Consider the following 18,618-nt stretch of genomic DNA (forward strand, 5'->3'; position numbering starts at 1 on the left):
CGATTGGACTCAACTTTTTAACTTGTACTAACAAATTTATACATTGGAGTTTATTGAACATATTAAATATGTGTGTGTGTTTTAGGCCAAGCATTCCTTAATAACAATATGCATTGCCCAATCACTCCATAACCAGCATTAACCACTCCCTCCACAGCGAAAACTCTTTTGCACTCAAACACCAATACACCACAAACCAATGCCACCAAAATACCCCTTTTCACCAAATTCAAATTCAGTTCAGTTTTCACATCTTTCTTTTCTTCCCTCAGCAATCCCTTGGTCCAAAAGCACCATTTTTGGGCACTCCAAAAGCTTTGAAAACTCGGGGATTTGAGCAAGTGGAGATAACAAGAGTTGGGTAGTGATTGGTTTTGGAAAAAAACTTTGATGAGTTCTTCAAGTTTTGATTTAGAAGCAGGAAAGACGAGAACTTTGTTGAATAAATGAAAGTGGGTCGGCTGAAAATTAAGGATTCAAGGGCCATTTATATCAATAAGAAGAATTCAATTTGAAAATCGATTTATCAACCAATTTAGGTAACAGCAGTGCCTCTGGAGTCTAAAGCCATGTCTTACTAGTTTTTTAACCCTTTCTTTCTTACACGAAACAGAAAAACAACAAAAAAACAGAGATAAAAACCTAAACAATCAGATTCAAAACAGCAAAACAACAGTCGATGGATTTTCAATCAGAAACAACAACAACAACAACAACAACAACAACAACAACAAACAGAGATGAAAATGGCACCCAAACAGAGATAAAGTCGATGGAATTTCAAAAACGCATGTTGCTGCAAAAATGGCACACAAATGGATGGTTTTGTATCACGAAAATGACAGAGTGCGAAGGAGAAGAGAGACATATATGTTGGTGTCTGGAAACAGCTGACAGCGGTAAAAACAAAAAATGGCAGAGTGCGATGGAAACGGGAAAACAAGGGTAGTTTAGCCCTTAACACATGGAATGAAATAATACCTAACGGGTGTGGGGGAATAACATTCCCAGGAATATTCACTGTTGGGAAATAAATATTACCTTTACTTGGGAAAGCATACTGAACCAAATATGGGTATCATTGGCCAGGAAAAAAATAATCCTACCGGGAATGTAAGATTACTCCATCCAAACGTACCCTAAAAGTGAAAAAAAATTGACTTAATCTGACATAAGTTTATTATAAAAAATTTATATATTTGAAAATAATAATAATAATAATAATAATAATAATAAATATTTATTTAATTTACTTTTCTTTTACCTATTAAAAATGAATATTTATAAAAGAAATGTTTATAGTATTCAATTTAAATTGATTGATTAATAAATATGATATTAATAATTGATAAAAGAAATGTGTATGAGATTAAATAAAAGTTATTAATTATTGTGTTTATTTAATTTTACAGTATAAATTAATAAAAAAACACATTTTACTCACAAGTATAATTAACAATTACCTTACTCAATAAACTTTAGTTGTTAAAAAAAATAAATTAACAACCTACAAAATCATGAAGTAAAAAAAAATGAATGAACCGGCTTATCTCACATCGCAATGGGCCTTGGACTGGGCAGACCCATAGTTGCAATCCTAGGGGAAAGATGGATTCTTGGACTGGGCCGGGGCGAAGGAATTGGGCCCAACAACTTCACCGTGCCCGGAACTACCCTCGGCGACAAGTTCACTTGCTCGAGTGCTTTCGATTGAAGCTCGCTCGGGTAGTCTCGGACGCACCCGATACGGGGTCCGACACCACTCGTCCACTTACACGACAGCCTATTCGCCATGTTGAACCTCGGTACTTCTCCCTTGGCACCTGCATCATTGGTGCTCATGTTACCATCTTTGTGATGGTTGTCTCTGCTTGTACATGTACTTGTCCCTCGGACACTGCCATCTTTGTCGTCGACATTGGGTTTTCGGGTTTCGTCGGGACCGGTTACTAATTCGGGTTCGGATTCTTTATCCGGGGTCTGCCCGTACGAGTTGTCATCATCAATGGAGAACCTCTGTAACACAAGCACCATGACCAACTGAGCAAGTTTATCAAATAAAAGTTTCGAAATATGCTGTTAGTCCCTGTATTTTGGTAATGTTTGAGATTTTACCTTGACATTTGTGAGATTAACGTGGTTTTCCTCAAGGAAGCTAATGAATTCCATGAAATTCTCTTCCGTTGGGTGATAGTGACCACTATATGGCCATATAGCCTGAAAAACAAAAACATTAAGGATTACATACGGACATCACATTATATGCATGCATGCATGCATGAAGTAATTTGTACCTCGAGAACCCCATCACGAGCAACTAATCTTCCGGCTGCCGTGGTGGCACCGCCGGCGAGAAAACTCGAGTGTTGGAATTTGCCCTTTCTCTTTTGACCAACATACAAGGCTCTACTTGTGCTAAGGACAAATATCCACTTGGATTCACCGGCCGTCGTATCCACCGGTGATCCGTTCTGCCTATAAACAAGCCGCCCCTTCTCAATTATTACCTCATATTCTTCCCTTTCTTTCTGCAAATCAATCATTTAAACGACATAAATATATAACCGAATATACATACATACATACATGCATACATACATATATTCAAACCTACCTGTCCAAGATAAGTGATGCATTGCTGGTGAAGCTTTTTCCTTGGACATTTGTCGAGATTCACCTCTTTCCCATCTCCAACATCCAACCTTTTCGAGATCAGAGAAGAGAATGATGAAAATCTTTCATTAGAATGCTATAAGACTGAAATTTTGAAAACTTTGAAGGGTATAATTAATGATTACCAGTAGAAGAAAGGCTGGGAGCTTTCACTCGAGAACCAAACATCATAATACATGTGTAAGTTGTGACCATATCTATGTCGTGGATCAATCTGTAAGAAATTAGAAATGTCTTGTTCTAGTTAGCAATGGAACCCTAGTTCGAGTTGCATGCAGGTAGGTAATATAGTTATAAAGAACTTACTGCTTCAAGCCAGTGTTGAAGGGCTAGTTTTTTAGCCTTTTCATCCTTAGACAACCCTTTTCCTACCTGCGATCAAGGAGGAAGACATGTGTATTAGTTGCATGCGGGTGATCCGTCGGAATAGGATCTAAAAACTGCCGAAAGATAGTTCCGACAAGAATAAAAGTGTCGGTATACGACTATTTGTTTGTAACTTGTTTGGCAAGGTACCTTTGCTGCTTTGGTCTTGGCTCTAACCCACCGTGCGGCGGCGGATTCCGGTTTCTTGACTTCGAAGAACGACACGGAGTTTTGTTTGAGCTCCGCAAGGTCTAACACCTTCCACCATAGCTCCTCGATCACCACCGCACAATCCGCGAGGTTTCTTCTAGTCCGGTAGCTCTTGTAGACCTTTTGAAGCTTCACGGCAGCCGCATCAAGCTCGGTTGCGGGTCTCGGAGAGAACAAAATCGTCGGTTCGGGTAGAGAAAGTGTAGGAATCGGCCTATGAGATAACCCAGTGGAACCTGCAGATGATGGTTTCCTTTGAACCAGACCCTTGAACGAAAGAGTCTTCTCAAGCAACATCCCATGATCATCATCACAGGTTTTCGAATAGATCACGGCCTCCGAATCCGTTCTCTTGAAACTATTCACCCGGAAAACAACCTCCCCATGTTTCGAATCTAGACTGATGTTACAGGCCAAATCAAAGAACCTGTGACTTACAATTTGTTTCCAGGCGGATTGAAGCAACGAAAGAGACAATCCCATAAGCCTTCGATCCTGCTCGTCAACATCATTCATAAACCAATTAAATCACAAGAAAAATCGAAAAACGCTGAAGCTAATGTTAAAAGGAAAAGCACTTGCAAGTTGCAAACTTATTAGCTCCAATAATTGAAGAGAAATAATCAGGTAAAACATTAAATCAATACCAAAATCTACCTGTATGCAGCCTGTTGAATAAAGTTCTCACAGAAAAAGATTAATTTCCAAAACAAAACCCTTTGGAGAAGATGATCAAATTCAGAAAGATGTTTATCCTCTGACCAAATCTTATTATATATGCACAGGGGAAGATAAGCTAATATGGAATCCAACTAATAAACCTTAAAAAATTCCCAACATTCCTGCATAGAAAGGGCAAGTAGGACTTTGAAATGTATGTATGTATATATATATATATGATGGGTATATTTCAACTGCTCTAAGGCTCATGTGGGTTAACGAGACCACGAGTGGATTTGATGAATTCAAAGGCCAGCTTTGAAAGTATTCTTTTTAAAGGGAGAAGGATACTTTACACGACACGGTTGGTCAAAGAAAGTAAGCTCTGGTGGATGTATAAAGTAAACACGAAAACGCTTTGGAATCTCAGTACACACTGGGATTTGGGAAATTTGATTGCTGTAGTTTTTGTTGTTTGTTTTCATGGCAGTCAAAGAGTGTTTGGCTCATGGCTTTGGTCATTCAAGAACGCGCCTTCTTCTTCTTCTTCTTCTGTTCTTACTGTGGTTGCACACTACTGTCGACATTAGCCATGCAAATATATATATATATATATATAGCCAATGGAGTTTTATGTCAACGCTATACTAAGCTAGAAAACGTTTTATGTCAATTTCACAAAGTCAAAATAGCGTAAGCAAAACATTTTTTTAAATAAAAATAGAAAACTTTGGGAAATTTAATTGGAGAATAAAAATAAAAAAACAAATTAATACTGTGGCACAAGGTAATAGATTTATTTATAGATATTTATAGTTTTTTATAAAATTAATAATTAGTAATATTACTTAATTAATTTTAATAGATATTAATTAATTTTAAAATTTAAATTATAATGTTATATTGTTATACATGAAATGAATCAAATTACAAAAATTATCTATAATATAGAATCTAAATTAATCAATAAATAAATTGAATATCGATAAATTATATAAAAACTTACTATTTTTAAAAGTACACGTACAAATAATTTAATTATATATAACTTAAACTGAGTTGTCAGGTTAAAAAAATTCAATAAAAGTTTATTAGAGTTTTATTATTTAATAATATTATTATTATCACGTTGAAAATATCACGAATTTGAGTATCGTAAAACATATAATAACTTATGATCCGTAGGATTTGGATATTATAAATAAATTTAAGTATTAAATAAATAAAAGTCTTAAATAAAATATAATAACTAGATGTCGTTGTTAAATAAAAACTCCAAATATATATTATTTTGTAATCACTTAAAACTAATAAAATTATTATTTTTTAAATCATTATTTGAACTTTTAATATTTGAAAAATATTTGATATTGTAGCATCTAAGACTATGATTAAGACCAAAACTTTATGCATAGCAGACATAATTGGTACGACGAAATTCCTAATCTGACTGCCCAACAAATCTGTCGACCCAAATCAAGGTGGAATTATATAATTAGTCCTTGTACTTTATATAAATTATAGATTTAATATCTATAATATTTAGCTTTCATCAAATTTAGTCTATGTACTTTCAGATTTTGGAATTTCAATATTGATCTACACGGTGTAGGAATGGTGTGACTAAATTATGTGGATTAAAATTGATAAATTATATAACACAAACTAAATCTACAATTTTTGCATAAGACGAGACTTAATAGATTTATCGATTATCTTTCGTATAAGATTAAAATTTTATTTTGAAATGTAAAAAGGAAGGGGACTAAAAAGACCAAATCAAAATATAAAGATTAAATCTATAACTTACTTATGATATAGGCACTAATAGTGAAATTCAACGACTTTTTTGTACTAGAATTGACGAACAAGTTAATGGAAAATATTTGGTTGACATGTTCTTACAAGCCGCCGTATAGAAGTCGATTAGTTGTTAAGCATAAACTACAAATGTTGGTTTGATGAACATTGAATCAATACCACTTAAGGACTTTGATTATTTTATAATTACTAATTTATTAATCGATTAATTTAGATTAAATATAATTAAAATTTATAATAAAAGTAATTATTTAAACATGATTTTCTTTAGGGTAAAATATACAAATGGTCCCTGATTATAGGGTATTATTTTATCAAGTCGCTCGATTATTATAAGTTACAAAATGATCATCGTACTATAGAGTGTTGTTTTGTTGAGTCCCTCTATTATTAAAAGTTACAAAATGATCACCCAACTGTTCATTATGTTCCAAACTCCTAATTTTTCGTTAAAGAATAGATGATATTTTGAGCTGAACGTTAGCATGTTGACCGTGATATAATAAAATCTGGTTTTAGAATTTCAAACGATTATCATACCTCAATCATCATGTTAATGTCCAGCTTAAACAACCACTAGTTTGGAACATAATGAATAGTCGAGTGACTATTTTATAACTTTTAATAGTCGAGAGACTTAACAAAGTAACATCCTACAGTCGAATGATCATTTTGTAACTTTTAATGGTTGAGGGACTTAATAAAACATTACCCTATAATCGAGTACCCCATAGTCGAGAACCATATGTTTACTTTACCCTTTTCTTTATTTATAACATTAAATTTTAAATTTCAAACATTATTTATATGACTCGGACCAATCAATAATTGATATTAACATTTTATTTAATCACAAAAAGATCGTTGTGGACATTTTTAAAATTTAAGATTAAATCTTAATGTATATATTAGTTGAATTCAAATTTATTTTAATGACTTAGTTTAATCAAATTTAATTATTTAATTTAATATTTTATAATCATTAATTTTGGTTAGATTTATAATCACAAAAATAATTTAATATTTTATAATCTCTCGTTTGTGATTTTCCTCTTTTTCTATATAATATTGAAATTCAACCCAACCAATTGCAATTTGGAATCTCTAAAATGTTTGGTGACCAAAATATTGAAAATTCCCCTCCCCCAACCAAAACAAATATTTTTTTTATTTTATCAAATTAAATTATTTTAGGGTTTAAAGTAAGGATGGTTATAGGTCGGATCAAATCAAATTAGATTTTGATCGGCCCAAATTCAATTTTAGATTTTTTTTCTATTCATCTATCATCTAATTTGATTTAGATTTAAGAAGGTTTTACGCAATTCAAAATCTAGTCTGATTTTTGAGTAAAAATCTACATTCGACTGACTCAACACACACATGCGCACACACGCGCGTTAAGTATATAACTGATATGATACCTAACTATTCGTAATTCCCTTAAATTGAGCTAAGACTACTGAAGATATTAAGAAAATGAATATTCGATTGATCATATTTAAATATCTTTTAAATTTATAAATTTAATACGTATTTTTATACGAATGTTTTGGAAGGGAATAATCGAAGGCAGTCTAAAAGTGAAGCATTGTAATCAGAGGAAGAGTTATGGTGATTGTAATCGTAGATGAAGAGGGTGAGAGCGACGAAAGAAAGGATGATGACAATGATTATGAGATAAATAAAAAAGAAGATAAGAAGAGGCGACGACAATGAGAGGAGGGAGAATGAAAGTTGGGAAATGAGAAAAGGTGAGGATGACAAAAGAGAGGATGATGACAACAACAGTGAGGGAAGTAATGAAGGAGATGGGGAGAGATAACGACTTTGAGATGGGGAGAAAGAAAATGATATACGAGTATAGACACCAAATTTCATCTCATTATAATATTTAATATAAAGCATATTATATATATATTATGTGTTATATTATTTATTTATTGTTTCATTACATGTTGCAGGTCCAATAAAGGACCATTACAAGACCAAAATATCAAACGGCCCAATGGTGTTCCATTGCCCAGCAAGTGGCCCAATAGGACAAGTGAACCAGAAACCCTAACGCCCCACGCCTCTCCTCGTTCTTCATGGCAACAGGCATCGTGAGTGTGTGGGTCTCTAACCCCGAATCATCCGGCGCAAGGACCTCGTGAGCGTCACCAACAAACCCTCGTCAACAACTAAATCCCTATGATCTCGGGATTTAGTGGAAGCAAACTCCTCCGGTGAAGCTTATAAATACCTGCAAAATGAAGAACAAAAGGGGGAGAGACGGACAGTACAGTAAACCAATGGGGGGACAGGATTCACAAATCGTTAATCATCAGCAAAAATCATCAGCAGTGCTTTGCATGTATTAGAATCGGAAGAGGAGATACGAAGAATAAGAAAACTTTTCTTACTTGTACGCAGTTGTTTCTGCCCTCGGTTGCTGGAAATTCTTTGGATTCCGCCGAAGCATCGATCAAAGCATTACCCACTCTCTGATGCTTATGGGTTCTAATGCTCGTCTCTCTGCCTCTGCCTGAAGCGATGAGTAATATGATTGAAACCCATGTCCTTTGCTAATTGGAGAGCATGACACACGACTATTGCTTCAGCGGCAAAATGGAAAAGTTATTCGCCAGCATCGAAATTTACCTTTGATTACATCTAAAGGATGAGGTTTCCAATTTGTTTTGATTGCCTGACTAGGGCCTGCAAGCTTGGTTGTAGTCACGTGGAAATCATTACACTGTTCATGAATTTGGGCTTATACAAAATGACCCCTCAATTCCTGGTTTTATTATTTTAGTCCTTTCTTTGTTTTGTTTTATATTATTTCATTTTTTTCATCATTTAATTGATACTTCTTTTATATTATATATATACTATTTATTTATTTATTTATTTTTAATTTTTTATTACTTATTTTTTTGTACTATATATATTTTATATTATTTTAATTTTTTTATTTCCTTTTTGTTTTATTTCCTTTTTTAAACTAACCTACTTTTTTTCTTCGTATTATTTTTTATTTTACCATTTAACATTTTTCAACATTTTCAGTGGTAATTTCAAACGATCAAAGGTAAGCAATTCGAATCGAATATTTTAAATTTTAATTTTAATTTTTAAATTTTTGCAATTAAAGACAACCGAAAAATTAATTGGTACCGAAAGGGCGGTTCAAGGGTGCTAATCCTTCCTTGACCGTAACCGATTCCCGAACCCGACACGTTTTTGGTACAACGCAGATCATGTAAGATGGTATCCGACCCGCCTAAATTTATTTTAAAGTGGTCGGTGGCGACTCCAATTCATTTAATCCAAGTCGAAGCCCAATTCTGGGCCCAACCGAAAAGACGGTTCCGACAACGAGAAATGATGAATCGTTGGTTGATGACGACGATGAACAATGAAGAACAAATAATTTGGGGGGAAAAGTAGTGACTAACATGATATTTTTTTAATATGAACGGTTAAATTTATTAAATTATTTTATAAGGTTAAATTGATATAATGATTAAGTTTTAAGGACTAAAATGATTATTAAACCAAGTCTCATTGTACATTCATTTAATTTATAACAAAGAATGACTTGATTGTAAGAAAATTTTATTTGAGTGTCCCAATTATAACTTTTGAAACTTTCTATTCATGGCAACGAAATCTCGTACAACAATATTACCAAGAATATTTCAAACTTAACTTTTTGGCACTCGCCATTTATAAAATTTCCAATAAAATATTATATCGTAATTTAAATTTAAACATCAATATTATATATCTTTAGTAATAAATCTTTAGTAATAATAATAAATCTTATATTGTGTTTACGTTATTTCTTACGTTAATTTAGTTATAAGAATGTTATCCTAATGATTATAATGTAACGAACATTAACGTATGAGTTTACGTCACGAGTGACGTTAATCGAATTAAATAAATTATTATAAAACAATTTGAAGTTATTAAACACTAGAAATCTCTGATTAACGTAACGGATGACGTAATCTCAATTGAAGAAATTATTAATTTAATTTTAAAATTATTATAATATTATAAATTATTAAGTATAAATGGGATTTTAATATATTTTAAATATAAATTTATTTAAAATTTATATTTAATTATCAAATTATGGATATTTTATTTTTTTAAAAATATTTTAAAATTTTGATAAGAGGATAGATTTGAGTCTTGATATGGTAATGGGGATAGGATTTGGTAATGACACCCCTCTTCTTCTCACCCAAAACCCCTTTAAATTCCCATCTTTTCTCCCCCAAATCGCATCTAGGGTTTTGGATTATCATATTCTTTATAAAATCATCCTCTCTTTTTTTATTGAAATTCTTTCTTCACAATGGCAAACAATGGAGGGATTAGCTTCAACTTGTCCGGTCTCAGGGATGGTAGTAATCTCTTGCTGTTCTCAATCTTCCACTTTTCACCGCTTCACTGTTATCACTTCCCTCACTGTTTTTTGGGTTTCTATTTTTGGTTGCAGCACTTGACGAGGAAGCTCGAACTGGTATCGTTAGCGCTCTCAAAGTCGGTGGCTTTCGGAATTTGTTTTTTGGTTTCATTGTGTAGTTTTTGAACTTTTTTTCTCTCCAGTTTTTTATGGCTTGGCTTTGCAGGATAAGCTTCAAATGCTTGCTGGTGATGATATTATGGAGAGCCTGTCACCGGTTGTCAGGCAGCGTGTTGATGATCTTAGAGTGATCCAGGCATGTGCTAAGCGTTTACTAAGATATCATTCATGTCAATGTGCTGAATTTTGATTGGATTTACTTTGATACGCTGGAAAGTTCAATTTTCATGATATGAAGCTACTTTCGATTGTCGTCTCGATGAATTTGATTGTTGTAATCTAATTTCTATTGAATGGAATGAATTTTTTGATAGTCTTGGAATTTATTTTTTGCAGAGCCAACACGATGAATTGGAGGCTAAGTTTTTCGAGGAAAGGGCAGCTCTAGAAGCTAAATATCAGAAACTATATCAACCCTTATATGCCAAGGTCTGCATTTTGGTTCCGTTTTGGTCCATTTGGTTATTGTTGTTTTCTTACCGGACTTATTATCATACTTCTTGTAGCGATACGACATTGTGAACGGTGTTGTCGAGGTTGAAGGGACAAAAACTGAAACAGCCTCGGAGGACCAAGGAGAGGATAAGGATGCTCAAGGTTTGATCTTATTCAATCAGACACCCCACTGTAACAGCTTTTTCTTTCTATGTGGATGGTATTTAGGAAATTATGCTTTACGCAGAGAAAGGGGTGCCCGACTTTTGGCTTATTGCGATGAAGAACAATGAAGTTGTTGCTGATGAGGTGAGTTTTGGTTATACTATCTGTCGCAGTGACCTTTTATTGGGTTGCAAATACTTGGGCTTGTCTTAACATCTTTCTGTGTTTGAAATCAGATTACCGAGCGTGATGAGGAAGCTCTCACATATCTCAAGGATATCAAGTGGTCTAAGGTTGAGGAACCCAAAGGATTCAAGCTCGAGTTCTACTTCGACACCAATCCTTATTTCAAGAACATTGTGTTGACGAAAACATATCACATGGTTGATGAGAATGAACCCATTCTTGAGAAAGCCACTGGGTAAATTCTATTTTCATGTTTTTAAAAAATGTCTTATTGGATTATTCGATATCCAAGGTTATCAGGTTTCTTAATTTGTTTTACTAAAACATTTTTGCCCCTAACATGTAGGACGGAAATTGAATGGTATCCTGGAAAATGCTTAACGCAAAAGCTTCTTAAAAAGAGGCCTAAGAAGGGATCAAAGAATGGCAAGCCAATGACCAAAACTGAAGAATGCGAGAGTTTCTTCAACTTCTTCGATCCTCCAGAAGTTCCCAAGGATCATGAAATCCTTGATAAAGATACTGTATGCCCAACATCACCATATCTATATAAACTTTGGTGATTGATTAATTACTTCTGCTATTCTTATGTTTTTTTTTTACTTTCTTGCACAGGCTGAGGAGTTAAAAAATCAAATGGAACAAGATTATGACGTAGGGTGTGTCCCTTTTCAGCATATTCTAGTCATTGGCTTATTTGACAGTTTGAACTACACCCGTGCTTTTAATGAGATGTCATTAAGCATTATTACATGTAGGAATGTTATGAAATGTGCTTTTTGCAGGTCAACCATTCGATACAAGATTATTCCACATGCTGTGTCATGGTTCACAGGGGAAGCTATTCAGGGTGGTGATTTTGATTTAGATGATGACGACACCGATGAAGATGATGGGCTTTATGATGACGACGACGATGAGGAGGAAGATGAAGAAGGGTCAAAAGCACAATGGGATGAGCAGCAGGGCGAGAGGCCTCAGGAATGCAAGAAGCAGTAGAATATAATCGCTGCAATCGGTGGATCCACAGATGCGTGTCGATGTTCGTATGTGTGTTCTATTAGATGTCACAGTTAGAAGAAAAGAAGGGGCAAAGGGAGGGTTTGCACAGTTTTGACGGGCTATTCATATTTTTACAATTTTCATGTTATACCATGAACATGAATTGGCTTGAAGAACCCTTCTTGGTCTGCTTCTAGTAATGGTAGCCACAGAAGATTTTTTTTTTTTTGAAGAATGTTATAGAATTTTATCAATTATTTGATGGCCAGTCTCTTTTAAATTCTTTTTGCATATTCCCTTTGACAGAGTGCATTGTCAATTAATGTTAAAAATATTAAATCAATTTTACTTCATCTTTTAAATTATAATTTAAATATATTATTTTTAAAACCAAACTGTCATATTATATGTAATGGTAAATTACACTGTTTCTCATTGAACTTTATTATCTATTCTATATTATTTATTGTATTTTTAATTTTTTTAATTTACTTACTGAATTTTACAGATCTAATCATTTTGCTCACTTTGTCTTTAATTTTTTAACGATCTTATGACATGGCAAAAACATTAAAACGACGTCGTTTTGAATTCTATTCTTTCTCCTCATTTTCTCTCTATTTTGCAAATAAAATGATTGGTTGTCGCCGTCGAACAACACGTCGTTTTTCATTCCAGTCGTCGTTTATCGTCGTTGATGGTGGTCGTTCGGTCTCAAAATTCATGAGTTGGTTCGTATCGACTGTTTGAGTCTGAATCTGGTGGTTGCTTCATCGAAAAATGTCCCAAAATCTGTTAATCTTATTTGAAACATTTTGGCTTCCTCACTTTCAATCTATAATTCGTGAACTTCAGAGTAAGTTCCAACAAAATGGAGGTTGGATTTGGACTCAAGGTATTGATACGAAGCGACATGTGAAATTTGGGACTGAAGTACCACCATCTAAGTGGCTGGCGGTGGTATCCGACCACCTTTTGTTTTATTTTATAGTTGGGTGAGCAAAATAGGTAAGGGAGTAAAATTCAGTGAAGAACAATATAATTTACTATTTATATTTTCAATTATTTTATATTAAATAAGAAAAAACATGTCATCACAACATTAGTGAAATAACGACAGAGTGAACAAAATGATTTAATCTGTAAATTTCAATGAGTAAATTAGAAAAATTAAAAATATAATGAATAAAATAAAAGAGAGAGTAGTAACGGTGTAATTTACCTTATATTTAACTATATAATATATATATATATATATATGATATGGTTCTTGAAGTTGCAAATCTGAATTAATAATTATTTCTTCAGATTAGATCTGACTTCTGAATCAATAATTGGACAAGTTGCATGCAGTAAATTGTAATGCAATATATTTACCCAACAAATGCCCAAAAGATCTTGTGGATTCAATCTCAAAGATTGAACATGATTGGGGACTTAAAATAGTAATAGAGCATTGTTTAGGTATTTCTTTTGATTATAAATAGTTAAATGTTTGAGTAAATTATGCGTTTAGTGTCTAAACTATCAGTTTTAATCTATTTTAGTACTTAAACTTTCAATTATTTCAAAACCATACTTAAAGTTTAGTTTTTGCTTCATTTTAATACTTCATTCAAAATTTAACGTTAAGTTTTGAAAAAATTGAAAGATTAGTACTAAAACGGACCGAAACTAATAGTTTAGGTACTAAAACGAATCGAAACTGATAGTTTAGGTACTAAAACATACCGAAACTAATAGTTAAGGTACTAAACACGTTAAGTTTTTAACTGAAGATACTAAAATGAAATGAAATGAAAACGTTAAGTATGATTTTGAAAAAATTAAAAGTTTAAGTATCAAAACAAACTAAAATTGATAGTTTAGGTACTAAATATATAGTTTACCTAAATATTTAAATAAAAAATATGATAAATCATATTACTAGTCGATAAAATTTTAATGTATTTTCGTTTTGATCACCAAGTTTTTAAAACTGATATTATAATCATCAAACTTTTGATTCACTTTATTATAATTACTATCATTAGATGTCGCTAAGAAAAACTAAGGTGACACGCTAAAATCTTATTGTTCTCAAATTTCTAAGACGACAATCGTCGTAAAAGGTCAAATTTTTTATAAATGAAAAGATTACGCTCACCTGTAAGATTTAACATAATTTGATTTCAAACTGACATCGAAAAGATTTAGTTTGAAATTTAAAAATATTAGAAGATTTTTCAATAAATTCGGATAATATTTTCGACCGGAGAAACCACTAAATCTAACACCAACTGGAATAACAACTGCATGTAATCAACCTGTATCAATTTGGCAACCCTTCCATGAAGATATCATTGAAGCTATTAACCGAGTCATGGGAAGCAAATCCCAACCCGAATTCGACACCGCCTTCCTCATCTCTGCTCTCCGATATACAAACCATGGAACGACGCCCAATTGATTGAAGCATTCCGACCTCCGTCTTTCTGGGTTTCCCCCATCCGAAATCCGTATCGTATAACCCGAATTTCGGAGACGAGACGAGCAAGACGATATCCTTTTCCGTTTTGTTTTTTTCAATCGTTTTTAGCAACGACTTCGTTGCATCTTTGAATGGTTGTTTCCGAAATTCCGTGATCTCTCTCTCGATTGCGATTGCAGCTACCGGAAATCCGTTTTCGCTTAACAGCTCGCTCCTCTTTGCCGATGTTAATCGTAGTGTAAGACAGTTGCCGAAGTATGTTTGGGGTAGGTTTAGGTGGGCTCTGCAATCTGCCGGGAAATGGAAGTAAGAAAGCTCATCGGAGTGTGTTGATGATCGGTGTAGTTTGGTCAAGCAAACCCAGATGTAAGCGCATGCTACTACAAATGTCGATCCGTTCAGTTCGTTGCACTTTGTTTTCACCTCGGTTTTCAGTGACTCGATTTGAGACCGTTTGATTTTGAATGTGACCCGGAGATTGTTGAAGGAACTGTTGGGTGAAATTGTGCCTTGGAGTGTCATCCCGATGTTGTTCATCAAAAGGGGTGCTAATCCGAGAGGATCGTCGATCGAATCCCGGTCGAAAATCGGTAAATGATCGTCCGGAGCCTTTCGATTCCGATGAATGGAAGCCCATGATTTCATGAAGTGAGCAAACGTCATCCCGTCGGCTACATTATGGGAGAAGCCGACGCCTATGGAAAACCCTGCATTGGGAAACACGGTGACTTGAACCGCCATGGCTGGCTCTTGCCTGCACCCGTCAACGGACATCCTTTCAATCGCGGGTGGCTTTCGGGGTACAAGAGAAAGAAACCCATCATGGTCACGCGCATGATCACCGACCAGATGATCAAAATCCACCGACGATTCCTTAACGACAAACAAGACAGAGTCTCCCTCCGCTAAGACAATGTAAGGCATCCGAGGCGGCGGAGGGAACACGACGATGCCGGCGAAAGGAAAGAACCGCTGCAGAGTGAGCGAAAGAGATGCTTTGAGACCGGGAAGAATGTTTCCGATGAAATCGGCGGCGGAGTGTTTGGATTCGTAGAAAAACAGGCGTTGCATCCAGTTGCAATCGACTGGTATAGTGACAAGGTAAATTATATCGAAGAAGGTGAGTGAGATAGAAGTTGCCGGAACTGAGCCTGGTGGAGGAGAAACATGGCTCTCGTCTTCAACTACTTCCACTGTACTTTCTGGTAGAATCGCCATTGATGAGATTAAAAAATGCTAAAATGAGTATCTTTAATATGCGGGAAGAGTGTAGATGTGAATTCAACTAAAACTTTCATATTTAGAAGCTACAAAAATATATTAACTTTTATATTTGTTTATACGACAAGGCAGCTGAAGTTGTGGATCGGACTTAATAAAATACTTGGACAAGTGGCGACTTCATTACATTCTACATTTTATTTTATTTTTTAGGTAAATTACACATATGGTTCTTTAATTATAAGATATTATTTTATTATATCTCTCAGATGATCGTTAATTATTTAATTTTTTAATTAAGATATAATAAAATTAACTGGGACAGAGTTACTCCTGTAATAAGTTAAATTTATCAATTTTGTCACTATTGTATTTCGCATTAATTTTATCATCGAAAATATTTAATTATATCATTTTATATGTTTACCATATTAACTAACAAAACCGTTAATTTTTTTACCTTAGATAACATTACTAACATGTTTACTTGATGACATGACAATTACCAAAAAAAATATATATATATTATTTTAATTTTAAGTTGAACCAAAAATCCTAAATTTGACAAGTGGAGTAGACTTGGATTACAAATGACGTGGAGCCTTTGTATGCAATGATCCACGGGAATGTTAAGTGATTTTAGGGTGTGTTTGATTCACGGAATGTAAGATTATCAGTGTGAATAAAATATTACCAGGGAAAATGATTACTGGGTGTAGACACCCGTTTTTGTCCGGGTCTTTCCTATCTAATTTAATTTTAATTTTATTATTATTATTATTATTATTTATTATTATTATTATGTTTATTAATTACATATTACAATTTTTGTAGGCCACTAAGCCCAGATTACAGAAGGTCCATTCCCGGAGCCTAACTAGCTAAACCTAATGGCCCAGTACCCTGAACCAACCCATCAGATTAGGGTTTCAAACCCTAAAATAGATTAGGGTTTCAAACCCTAAAACAAATTAGGGTTTTAACCCTAATCCCCTAATGGCAGCCGCCGACCTAACTCATCAGCAAGCCAGCCAGCCGCCTCTGGCTATTTAGCTTCCCCAGCCTTGCGTGGTTTTCACCGGTCACTCCCGAGCCGAGTGAGCCGCCGCTGGTGAGTTCTCGAGCCACTGCCAATCTCTCCAGTTCATCCGTCATCCACAGTGACCCTCAACAGTGAGATAGCAGAGAAATCAATTAAAAATTAGAAAAATCCAAGCAAATCTAATCAAATCCAAGAGATGACGGCATGAGTATAGGGATATCATTCCCTACGAACTCAACCATCCATCAGTTAGAAGATATCAACACATGCATCAATAAAAGAAAGAAACCGAAGAAAAAAGGGGGATGGATTCGAACCACAACCAAAAAAAAAGAAAAAGAAAAAAGAGGAGTAGGAGAGGATAATACCTTCATCGGAGGAGTGCCGGAAAGCCAAGTGGTCGCCGGAGTTCAAAGCTTTCGAGAGGTATAATCTTGGATCTAGGGTTGTTAGGTGGTTTTTAGAGGAAAATGGTTTAGGTTTCTGGTAAAGGAGGGTGAGGGGATGCTTTTGGGACCATCTGGTCCCTCCGGCCGCCGCGCCAGCAGTCGTGCGTCGCTGCTTGCTACCGCAAGCTCAGCCGGGTCCCTCTCTCCGATGAGAGGAGTTTAAGAGATTTTTGAATCTCTCTCTCCTCTCTATTTTGATAAGAGATGAGAAATGGGGATGAATGGGTAAGCAAGCCCGATCTTGGGCTTATATTATTCAATCAAAACGGCGCCGTTTCATCTGGGGACCTTATGCGTGTTTTCGGATTGTGGGTTAACTACATGTTTGGTCCCCCATATTTTGTAATCTGTTTATTTAATCATTAAACGAAATTTCTAATATTCTGTTTCAGACGTGTATTTTACAATATTTGTATTTCAGTCACTAGTTTGTTTACTTTGTCATGTTTATGTATGTTTTACTTTAGTATCAATGTTTTTAGTTATTTTATTTTAGTCACTGGTAGCTTGTGTTGTGTATTTTTGTTGACATTTGAATCTGGTCATATCATTTCTAAATATTTTATTTTTAGTCACTGCTTCACTTTTGGTTTAATTATTAGTCGGTCTTAATGTTTTGTTTTAATTCATTTTAGTCCTGTATTATGTCTTTTAAATGTTTATATATCTAGCTGTTAATTTCATGTAGTTTTCATTTTGGTCATCAATTAATGATTTATGTTTATTCTATTTTGGAGTTGATATTTTATACCTTTTCATTTTGATCCCTATTTGATCACTAGTGTGCTTTGGGCAAATACTTTTGTTTTGAGCCCTGATATGTGATTTATTTCATTTTAGTCACTAATTTTATATATGGTGTATTTTCTTTGATGTTTTAATTCGGCCATGTCTTTTGTAGGATTTTTATTTTAATCATTGTTGGGCTTTTGGTTTAAGTATAGTTTGATCCTTTATCTTTCTGTTTATCTCATTTTGGTCACTAACAATATTTATGGGCTATTTTCATTTTTAACACCTGTATTATTTAATATGTGCAATTTGAACTATGGTAATTACTTCTTAGCCCTGTTAGTTTATGCTTTTACTAATTTAATCCATTATGTTTATGTATTTCTATTTTAGCCCTATTAATGTATGTTATGTCATTTTGTGGATATTTGACTTTAGACCCAATGTTTGTAATAATTTCGTTTTAGTCTCTGATTTCATATGATAGGTATTTTGGTAGATGTTCGAATTTATCCCTGATCTTTGTGAATATTTTATTTCAGTCATTTATGTATGATTTTATTGTACTGGTTATTCGGTTATTTGTATTATGTAAATAATGTTT

At 34.1% G+C, this 18,618-nt stretch overlaps 3 protein-coding genes across 4 annotated transcripts; 1 reads left to right on the plus strand and 2 right to left on the minus strand.

The window, feature by feature from the left end:
- Positions 1–1,547: 1,547 nt before the first annotated feature.
- LOC120201409 (IQ domain-containing protein IQM1-like) lies at positions 1,548–3,744 on the minus strand. Its single transcript, XM_039202027.1, has 7 exons — positions 3,190–3,744; positions 2,980–3,045; positions 2,799–2,887; positions 2,615–2,702; positions 2,295–2,528; positions 2,116–2,217; positions 1,548–2,016 (listed from the first exon to the last, which is right to left on the minus strand). The coding sequence occupies exons 1-7, from the start codon at positions 3,730–3,732 to the stop codon at positions 1,552–1,554; spliced, it is 1,587 nt and encodes a 528-aa protein (XP_039057958.1). The 5' UTR covers positions 3,733–3,744; the 3' UTR covers positions 1,548–1,551.
- Positions 3,745–9,993: 6,249 nt separating this feature from the next.
- LOC120201421 (nucleosome assembly protein 1;2-like) lies at positions 9,994–12,300 on the plus strand. 2 transcript variants are annotated; one of them, XM_039202041.1, is made up of 10 exons: positions 9,994–10,130; positions 10,226–10,269; positions 10,359–10,448; positions 10,649–10,741; positions 10,819–10,909; positions 10,995–11,056; positions 11,149–11,333; positions 11,445–11,622; positions 11,714–11,757; positions 11,884–12,300. In XM_039202041.1, the coding sequence occupies exons 1-10, from the start codon at positions 10,082–10,084 to the stop codon at positions 12,095–12,097; spliced, it is 1,050 nt and encodes a 349-aa protein (XP_039057972.1). In that variant the 5' UTR covers positions 9,994–10,081; the 3' UTR covers positions 12,098–12,300. The 2 variants fall into 2 exon arrangements, with proteins under 2 accessions (XP_039057972.1, XP_039057963.1); XM_039202032.1 differs by having other exon boundaries at positions 10,226–10,249; positions 10,336–10,448.
- A 2,111-nt stretch (positions 12,301–14,411) lies between these two features.
- On the minus strand, positions 14,412–15,788 carry LOC120183460 (coumaroyl-CoA:anthocyanidin 3-O-glucoside-6''-O-coumaroyltransferase 1-like). Its single transcript, XM_039188170.1, has one exon. The coding sequence runs from the start codon at positions 15,786–15,788 to the stop codon at positions 14,412–14,414; it is 1,377 nt and encodes a 458-aa protein (XP_039044101.1).
- Between the last annotated feature and the right edge of the window lie 2,830 nt (positions 15,789–18,618).

Source organism: Hibiscus syriacus, unplaced genomic scaffold, assembly GCF_006381635.1.
Source record: "Hibiscus syriacus cultivar Baekdansim isolate YM2019G1 unplaced genomic scaffold, ASM638163v2 tig00000340_pilon, whole genome shotgun sequence".
NCBI classification, from domain to species: domain Eukaryota; kingdom Viridiplantae; phylum Streptophyta; class Magnoliopsida; order Malvales; family Malvaceae; genus Hibiscus; species Hibiscus syriacus.